The 10,144-nt window shown below is 39.8% G+C and overlaps 1 protein-coding gene across 5 annotated transcripts; it reads right to left on the bottom strand.

The window, feature by feature from the left end:
• Positions 1-2,588: 2,588 nt before the first annotated feature.
• LOC133646892 (cilia- and flagella-associated protein 99-like) lies at positions 2,589-9,754 on the bottom strand. Of its 5 annotated transcripts, none has more exons than XM_062042787.1 (15): positions 9,309-9,754; positions 8,997-9,141; positions 8,824-8,918; positions 8,544-8,650; positions 7,844-8,021; positions 7,682-7,762; positions 7,492-7,560; positions 6,403-6,486; positions 6,221-6,306; positions 5,884-6,088; positions 4,340-4,481; positions 4,117-4,268; positions 3,842-4,047; positions 3,583-3,769; positions 2,589-3,490 (listed from the first exon to the last, which is right to left on the bottom strand). In XM_062042787.1, the coding sequence occupies exons 1-15, from the start codon at positions 9,420-9,422 to the stop codon at positions 3,410-3,412; spliced, it is 1,932 nt and encodes a 643-aa protein (XP_061898771.1). In that variant the 5' UTR covers positions 9,423-9,754; the 3' UTR covers positions 2,589-3,409. The 5 variants fall into 5 exon arrangements, with proteins under 5 accessions (XP_061898771.1, XP_061898773.1, XP_061898772.1 ...); XM_062042789.1 differs by having other exon boundaries at positions 8,824-9,170; positions 9,309-9,411; positions 9,519-9,754; XM_062042788.1 differs by having other exon boundaries at positions 8,824-9,141; positions 9,309-9,411; positions 9,519-9,754.
• Positions 9,755-10,144: the final 390 nt, after the last annotated feature.

The raw sequence follows: 10,144 nt of genomic DNA, 5'->3' as shown, positions 1-10,144 counted from the left end.
ACATTCGGTTCCCATGCATGTTGATTGATAGAAATGTCGGAGTTAGACGGTTCTGTTTGTGTCTTGTTTACATTGGTGTCGACTAGTCTACAGTAGTCAAATTTTTAACGACTTCCATTGAAGGCTGATAAACCTTTGATAATGGCTCGAGTCATGTCTTTACAATATTTAATTCTGACGTACCAGATGGAGCTTGTGTTCCAGTAACAGTTTGAGAAACACTGTTATAGGTAAAAAAGCAAATTATTCATATTCTCCTGATTTCATTCACCTTCATAAATTGTATGCATCTGTAAAGCACTTTGGATTGCCTCGCGTACACATTGTGCTCTAGAACAAAATCGTCTTGCCTAATCTAACCCCCTTGAGGTATTACATTTCTTGTGCTCTATACTAATATTATGCCACCAAATGAAATGTTTTTGAAGACTCACAAACTTATCATTTATTGCAAGAAATGTGTACACATGTTCATCATAAGGGAACGCACGGAACTCATCAAAGAACAGTGAGACGCACAGGTCGTCGGCCATTTTGGTTTTCAGGTCCCATTTTTGGGGGTGGGGGGGCTTGTGACAGTAAAATGTTTTCGTAGTTTTTTGTGTTAAGTTCAATCAATCAAGCCCTTAATTACAAATATCTCAAAGGGCTGCACAAGCCACAACAACATACTCAGCTCAGATCCCACATCAGGGCAAGAAAAAACTAAACTCAATGGGAACAAGAAACCTTGGAAGGGACCGCAGATGTGGGGACTCCTCACCCCCTTGGCTGACCAGTACAATAGATGCCGAGTGGGTACGGTTAATACTGTGAGAGTCCAGTCCTTAGTGGGGCCAGCAGGAGATCATATTGCATGTAGACAAGTCGGGGCGCAGAGACGTCACCGACTGATGCATAAGGTGTGGTCCATCCTGGGTCCCGACTTCATGTGAAAGTCCAGTCCATTGGGAGACCAGCAGGGGAGAAAGAGTGGTCCATCCTGGGTCCCGACTTTGAACAGCTAGCACATCATCTGTGGTCACCTGATAACCTCTCCAAGCAGGAGAGGGGGCCAGAGCAGAAAAGAGACAGCAGATCAACTGGTCTAAAAAGGGGTCTATTTAAAGGCTAAAATATACAAATTAGTTTTAAAATGGGTGTTGTATATCAGAGAAGGGAAGGAGGCGACAACCAGGGCAGGACTGCGGTTTTCAACCTTTGATGAATATGTGGCGTGTGTATGCTACTCAAAGTGAATGAGTGTTGACTATGTGTATAATTAATAATGTAAATGTTACCATGAGTTGTTGTCAGCAAATGTTGGTTGTATCTTTCATCGTTATCCAAAGGGGCAAGGCGAAGAGGCAGTTCATGGACAGGCAAGAGGTCGTGGGCAAGAGCAGGGCAGCGTGGTCTGGTTCCGAGCAGGGAGGTCGTGGATCGGGGAGAGCAGTCAGGAATCCGGATGGGTATCGAGTGACAAGGCACGATCACGGAGGACAGGGGAGTCACTGTGGAAATACAAAAGGGCATGAACCAGGAGGAAAACACGGAGAGATAGAGCAACCACAAGGACGAGGAAATCACTGGGAAAAGGGAATGCCAGACGTGATGCTTACTGGAAGGTTAGCGACGTTCTGGCAAAGGTTCCTCGGGTCCGCTGGTCTTTATGCCGCTCCCCCTCATCAAGTCCAGGTGCGTTGATCATTGATTGCTTGCAGGCTTGTTGCTGTGTGGGCGTGTTGTGCTCAGCACGAGCAGAGGCGTGTCTGAGCATGCTGCCAGCAGAGGGGTTAGCAGAGGTGCCTGCAGCTCCAGCTGCAGAGGAAACGTGGGTTTGACTCCGCGTCATGACAATGGGACTTAAATGCTTCTACTGAGGTAGCATCTCTGTTACCGGGAGGGCATTCCATAGTACTGGAGCCCGAATAGAAAACGCTCTAAAGCCCGCAGACTTTTTTGGGGCTCTGGGAATCACTAATAAGCCGGAGTTCTTTGAACGTAGATTTCTGTCCAGGACATATGGTACAATACAATCAGCAAGATATGATGGAACTAGACCGTTTAGTATTTTATACGTAAGTAGTAAAACCTTAAAGTCACATCTTAAGTGCACAGGAAGCCAGTGCAGGTGAGCCAGTATAGGCGTAATATGATCAAACTTTCTTGTTCCTGTCAAAAGTCTAACAGCTGCATTTTGTGCCAACTGTAATCTTTAATGCTCGACATAGGGAGACACGAAAATAATATGTTACAATAATCAAGACGAGACGTAAGAAACCCATGAATAATCTCAGCATCAGTGGTGGAAAAATCGGACAAAGTCGCTTGGTGTAATTGTTTGGTTGTCAAATGTCTAGCAGGAACGATAATCAGCATTTCCGTTTTCTTAGCGTTAGGATGCAAAAAGTTGCTGGACATCGAATGTTTAATGTTTTTAAATTCTAATCCTCAACGTGTTTGTCCTTAGAATGTGCTCTGGGCTAATAAAAACTGAGGTGCGAGGCAAAAATTGCCTCTGGACCACACTTTGGACACCCCTGTTCTAAAACATAGCTTAATAAGCACTGTCAAATGTCCACAAAACTGTTGGTAATGGCCCCTTCTTTTATTAAATTATATCATATGAGGTTTATAGGTTTAGAAAAATCCAGGATTGGTGTTACAAAATGCTACACTGTATTTTACAGCCAAACTATAAATCCCTTAGCAGTCTGATGCATTTTCCCAGGCTTTGCTGCCAAGCCTTCATGCACTCCTGCAGGAATTCTTCTGGGATCCACTTCGTGACCATCTTGTCATTGTCCATGTCTTGATGAGCTTGAGAAAGAGGAAAACAATGCCACGATCCTACAATGCCAGGTTGGGTGATGATGGTAAAAGGTGCTGTCCTTCCCAACGGTTCATAGTTTGCTAATTAGCCATGACGCATTAGCAAAATATGAGTAAAAACATGTGAAACACATTTGTGTTGTTCTTTTAGAGGGGGAGGGGCCAACAGCATAACTCTCTGCTTGTTGAAAAGAACAACTAGCAGTGGTCAACTTTCATGCCCAAAAAATCTTCACTAGATTCAGTGCTAGTCGCTTTATAAAAAAAACAAAACAGTACCGGTATCTAAACCAGTATCTCGAGAGCGCTAAACGGGCTTAATATAGTGACACGGTCACCTATACCACCAGCGCCACCCTCATATTCTCTGGCAGACCAAGTACGTTATAATGCGGTTATGAACAAAAGTGAACAGGTCGCACGTGACGAGCCATCATAAATAAATCCATCATAAATAAATGCATTAATGGGTAACACTGATGAAATATCTCCATCAAACATGCTGCTTAAGCACTTATTCAGTAGTGCAGTTTTACACTGCAACCACAATAACAAACTTATTTATAAGTATATATCTCTGCACCACTGAGTAATATTATCTTTGGGAGTCTTTCCCCCCGATGTACTGCTCTAAACGCTTCTCCAAGTCCTCCCAATTCATTTTCTGCATTCCATCCTGTCAAAACAAGATAACAATATTTACTATGACCGTGACAATGTTAACACTAGCACAGACAACAAGTCATTCATTGTGGATTTTATATTTACTTCGTTGTGGGTCTCAACTGTGTGTGATGCTGCCTGCTTTGGGGATTTATTAACGTTGCTTTCACTTTGCTTTAGTTTCTGGCACTCTTTCTTCACCTCTTCAAGTTTCTTCTGCAAGGCCAAGACCTTCTTGTCCTGAGTAGCGACCCTCTGCAATCGGAGCTTGGCTTGTTTCTCTCCCTCTTTCCTGCAACATAACACAACTCTAACTGACACATGTATTCTTGCTTCAAAATTTAGAGTTTGTAATTTTGCTGACCTGATGGCAGCAGCCTTCGCCATAGCCCTACTCTGGAGGATGACGGTGTCCATGTTTTCCGACAGCTGCGTCTTCTTTCGCTGCTTCTCTTCCTGGATGTACTGTCGCTTGGCCTGCTTTTCGTAAATCTTTGCTTCCTTTGTGAGAAACAGACGCTCCTTAAGCTCGACATGGGACATCTCTGACAGCAGCTCATGGCCTGCAATCTAACACAAAAGGCAAACAATGACAAATTGTAAACTTTTATCTTACATCCTTTGCAATCTCTCACTCACCTCCGTATCATCAAATGTGTTGTTTCGATGGGTAGGAAGACATTCCATGGTGTGGACTTCATTTATAAATTCCAACCTCTTGATGTGCGCTGCCTTGGCTTCTTCTTGTGCTTGACGAACGAGCTCTTGATTGTGCTCGGCGAATTCTTTTACTATGGAATAGAATGGTTCGGTTATAAGGAGAAATCAGGAACAAATAGTACATAAAAAATACTTTTCTTACCAGCACTTTGCTTGAATTTATTCACCCTCTCTTTAGCTTTTGTGGAGTTATTGTAACTTTCTATCACTTTGTGCACCAGGTCTTTCTTCTCTTTTACTTCCTCCAGCTTTTTCTGTGCATTTTTCTGACAGCGTTTGGAGGCCTGCAAGAAAGCCCATATCAAAAACCCAACATTCACATTTTAGTCCATCGTCCTGTGCAGTGTCAAAAAGGTGCTGGAGCCTATCCCAGATGACACAAAGTTAGAGACGGGGCACTTTGTGGGCATTATTTCCTGTCAACCACTTGTCAATACCCACAATGGAACATGCCTCTCAAGATAAATAAAAAAATCAGTAATTTGCTGGGATGTCACTTTCGTTTCGGTCGCATGGGTCAAATGCAGAGGACAAATTTCACCACATCTAGTGTGTGTGTGACAATCATTGGTATCTTTAATCTTTAATCTTTAATATTTTGTGGCTTAAAGTTTTGGTGCTGCTTTAAATTAACATGTTGTGTCGTATGCTGTCGAAAGTTTTTGTGTTGTAATTAATGATATTGTCTTGTGGCGTTTGCATTTATGACCTTTCAGCCACTGTAGCTATCCGCCATTTGTTTTGATGACATCACAGACAGCCAAAATAGATTTAACGTTTAGCGTCCTTACTATTAAAAGTGCTAAACTACATATAAAGTTTGCCCTTCTTAAATCCAATGTTTTCCTTTTTCTAGTATTGATAGAATTGATCAATTGCTTTTTCAAAAGATCTTGGATCGATACCTATCTTCCATAAGGCAAACTTGCCAAGCACAGATCAATATACTTGAAATTTAGGAATATAAATCGATCTATTGATATTGTTTAATGTGGCCAGCGGACACTCATTTTGCATCCCAAAACAGTTTATTGACTCCGTATAGCGGTCACCGATAAGTAAATTGCCATACCGGCCCTTGAAATTTCATTTCTTAAACTGGATTTGCGGTGGCCGCAACGGGTATTCCAACGGAGGGGTCGCAAGTAGCTATACCATGCAGCCGCGCCGGCACTTGGCAAGTCTCATCGAAACTCTGCTAAGCTTTGCGCAGTTGAAAGTCTGGCATGAATGGGAACATCATCCCATTCACTTGAGCAATAATGAGCAGGCTCAAATATAATAGCTTGCAAAACTGTATTTTACAAACAGTTTACTGCAATTCCTGATACATGCATAACGTAAATGTATACATCATTTTTTAAAGGTCAACATGTATGGAAATTAAAATGGTGGCCAACCTGCGTATAGTGGCCACCTGTCTCTAGCGGCCACTTTATTTTTTTCCCTTGAGTAGTCGCTATAGACAGGTTTGACTGTACATACACAAATAGATAGTCCAGCTCCCGGCCAAACTCTTTTAACCCAATGTGACCCCAGAGTCAAAACGTTTTGGGACCCCTGGTCTATACATGTCTGCCATCTAATGTCTTGGAATTGCAACTGCATGCAAAGTCTACTATATACACATGCTAAAACACTTTTAGTTGGTGTTCCTTCTTGTTGACAGCTAGTGTTTGCACCTACCTCGATTTTTTTTAGCTGAGCAGCCTTCTTGTTTCGTTCTACAGTTTGTGTGCGGGCCAAAGTGGCCTCCCAATGGCTGAGATTAGCATCGGCATGGTTTAGATCAATCCTGGCCCACCTCTCGTGAAATTCTCTCTCACGCATTTCTCTCTGCCTCTGAAGCAAGACTGAGGGCTCATGTGCTCCCTGCACCAGACTCTCTATTCTAGATACATGGGAAAAGAAAGGGCTGTTATGCTCATTTTATATTTAAAAACATATTTGTAACATGATATAAGAAACGGTAAGCAATCCTAAATGAAAGGTTCGAAATTGCTGACTGATAGAGAGTGTGCACCTCTGCAGCGCTTCCTCCATATGGCGGTCATACAGAGCCCGCCGTCTCAGCATAGCTGCAGTGTTGACTTTGATAGGACTGACGTTCTAACAAAAAACAGAAACATGTGCGGTGAGTTAATATTGTACTGAATTCTTATCCACTAACCTAGTCTAATTGTTCAAAGAATAAGGCATTCTCACCTTAATGGGAGGAGGTTTAACGTAATGAATGGAGTCAAACTTAAGCCTTGACTCCAACTCTTCACTTATCTGGTACAGCACTCTCTGCAATACACAGGTACTTGGTAAATGATCAGTAATGCAAACATAGTTTTATGTAATAGAGTAACTTTGTTTGTATTGTAATACACTAAACTACACAGTGGCACAATGAGACTCACAGCTGTTAGATACATAAAACAATAAAGGGGATTTAGCCAAGTGCCGATAAATAACTGTTTTAAAATATGTATACAAGCTTGCAGAATTAAGAAGTGTTGTGGCAAGCTGTACAAAGAAACAAATCGCATTATTTATTGAGGCTGTCAAAAATCTGTAATTTTTCACAAAAAATTATCGCATTAATCATGTAGTTTCAGATTAATCACATAATTTATTTTGAGTGAACATGCTCCTTTACTTTAACCACAAAAGTTTATCTGAAAGGCGGAGCAGGTTATTGTACGGTCAGTGATCAGGTCAATGCATACATCAGTGCAAAGAGGAGTAAGAAGACTGCTTCAAAATACACTCAGACAGAATTTTAGATTAAACTGTTACCAGGTTTTGAAAAAATAAATGACGTACAATCAGTAAAATATTTGAAAAATGTTTGTTTATGACATTATTTGTCTCAAAAAATGGGAGTCTTTTACATTTGTTAAAGGATTTGAATTTGTCTGACACTGTATGGGCCAGTATTGCACTAACAATGAATATTGACACTATTACAACATAACATCAATATGATTGTAATAATACATACATTCTAATAAACAAAAATTGTTCATGTTACCATTCACCTTGAATGGTATTAGAATCCTAGTCCCCTTGTTCAGAGACTAAGCTTCATTAGCCACTGACCTTTCAATAATTAGCAGTTTTTATGTAAAACTGGTATGGTGTTATTATTTGGGTGATATTTGGCAGGACTAATGAAAAGCTTTGGCGTGACCACAATACAAAGGTGTAGAAAGTCACAATTTAAAACAGTTTCCATACATATAGCACCTTCAATTTAATGAGTGAAATGTAATATTTGTCTACAATTTGCACAGCTTTAGTACCTACCTGTGTGCGCTCAGACTTTGTCAGATTTGTACACCGGAACTGTGTCATATTGTTCTTGCGCAGTAACTCCTTCAAAGAAAAACAATATACTATGTCAACACAGTGGCCAGAAAATCAAATAATTCAAACGACATTATAAAGCTGAATTATGACAAACTTAACTTTTTACTCTTTAACATATTATTCATACCTCAGTCATTTGATGGTTCCTTTGCTTGATCACTTCTAACAGCTGAATCTCTTTTGGAGTGTTGTACGTGCTCTTTGGTATCTTTAAAAACAATAGCAGTACATAAGTTTATGTAACTTGAAATTCATTTGATCGTACAAATATTTATTAGATGAAGCTGACTGGTTTGTATTTTTCCACGATAGGACTGGGCGTAGATTTAGGTGGAAATAGCGGTTTGGGCTTAACAAACGAGAACGCCTCAAACTTAGTGGTTTTGCATGGAGTTTTATGTGGCTGGATCCCTTCAGATTCTTTTGCAGCAAGCTTCTCCATGAGGGCCTCAATCTCATTGCGCTTTCTAAAAGACAAAGAAGAGAAAGCGTTCTTTGTCTAGAGCAGGGGTAGGGAACCTTGGCTCTCGAGCCAGATGTGGCTCTTTTGATGACTGCATCTGGCTATCAGATAAATCTTAGCTGACATTGCTTAACACGATAAGTAATGAATAATTCCGCTGGTAATCACAGAGTTAAAAAATAACGTTCAAAATATAAAACATTCTCATGCATTTTAATCCATCCATCCGTTTTCTACCGCACCTGTTCAAGAAGTCGCAATAATGGTAAGAAGTATTTTGTTTATTATTGGTTAGCATCAGAATAGCAATGTTATTAAAAAGAATAAGAAACTTATTATACTCTAAAATTGTTGGTCTTACTTAAAAATGCATGCATTTAGTTGTCTTCAGTGTTATAAAATATTATATGACTCTCACGGGAATACATTTTAAAATATTTGGCTTTCATGGCTCTCTCAGCCAAAAAGGTTCCCGACCCCTGGTCTAGAGAATATTGCTTCAAAACAGTCTTCATTGACTTCTTACCTTAACAGAGGAGCAATCCAGTGGTCCTTCACATATGCAATATCATAGATGCAATTCCATTCATCTTGTATCCAAGTGGTGAGGTTTGTAAAGAAGAAGCCCAGGAACTACAAACAAGAACATATGTGTAGAGTATATATACCTGTGGTGGGCTTTCTCTGATAACCTAAACACTGTAAGAAGCACTGACTTTTACACTTACAATTGTGGTACCGGTATTTATTTAATACTATACACTGCATCATAACACCTTGTCTTGTCAATGCAACAATCATCTTACATTGTGCATTTTCCTAATGTCCAGAGATTTCACAATGTTACTGAATTCCTGAAGTCCAAGGTCCTCAAAGTAGAATATGGTGAGGTAACATATCACTAAAAAGCAACACAAACACGACAACTGTAAGTCATTTTCATTTAAAACCAAAACCAATGTTTTTTTTCCCAACTTACCAACAAAATGGCTGTAATAACATTTGGATATAAGTTTCCCCCCCTGGCCATAGAAAGGATTGACGACTACCTCCAGTAGCTTCTTGTACTCGGTGCATCCAGAGACAAGATCAAGAATGAACTTCCTATGCTGAGGTTCCATATTCTACCAAATGTATGCAGTAAAGGAGGTATCTTTATTTTAAAAATGTCATATAAGCATGGGTTATTCTTGCCACTGAAATGCATTGACAGCACATATTTTGACTTATATGTGATCATGCAAGGCACCGTTAAGACGTGTTTTGTATTTATATTCTCATACTTGCTTACCTGCAGATCCTTGACGGCATCTTCTATGAAGTCATCCAAACTCTGCTTCCCAGCATTGAACTTATCCAGCAGCTCAATGGCCTCATTCACAAGGTCTCCGTTGCTTTTTGCCATTTTAAATCAACACAATGACACCTTACTTGTGATAACTTTATCCAAAATAAGAATGGCAAGGAATGTCCAAATGTTTGCAGTACACACGTAACTTACTGTGACGTTTGCCCAAGGTGAGATCATATATAATCATTACGTTTCATACGACGTATTAATTATGGCGTATTCCGCAAATCACTTCGCTGCCTTCGAGTTCAATTGGAAATGCGTCGACTCGTTATTACATCTTACAATTAAATATTTTTTTTATTTTGAAGTACACAAAGTTGATTAAATATCACAGTTATATCTTCCGTGTAAAAGTACGTTTTCATGTTTATGTTTTAGTTTAAATAAACGACCTCGAGTAGACCAGTTGACAACATTATGATAGCAGCACGATCATTAAACATTTGGACATAAATAGTTTGCGTGAATGTCGTCAACATATAGTCGCCTGCAAGAAAGACAGGAAACAGGCAGGTACGTCTTTGTCCTCTAAATCAGTGGTCCCCAAGTACCGGGCCGCGCAATAAATTAAATTTTATTTTTTATTTTTGTATTTTTTTTAATTTTTTTTTAAATTAAATCAACATAAAAACACAATACATGCATTATATATCAATATAGATCAATACAGTCTGCAGGGATACAGTTGTATGTAAATGTTTCTTTATGAAAAAAAAAAATAATAATAAATTTAAACCCATATCGTCGTCCGCCCCCCCACCCCACCCCCCAAA

Source organism: Entelurus aequoreus, linkage group LG03 (genome assembly GCF_033978785.1).
Source record: "Entelurus aequoreus isolate RoL-2023_Sb linkage group LG03, RoL_Eaeq_v1.1, whole genome shotgun sequence".
Classification (NCBI taxonomy): Eukaryota; Metazoa; Chordata; class Actinopteri; order Syngnathiformes; family Syngnathidae; genus Entelurus; species Entelurus aequoreus.
This window is presented reverse-complemented; position numbering and strand designations above follow the sequence as displayed.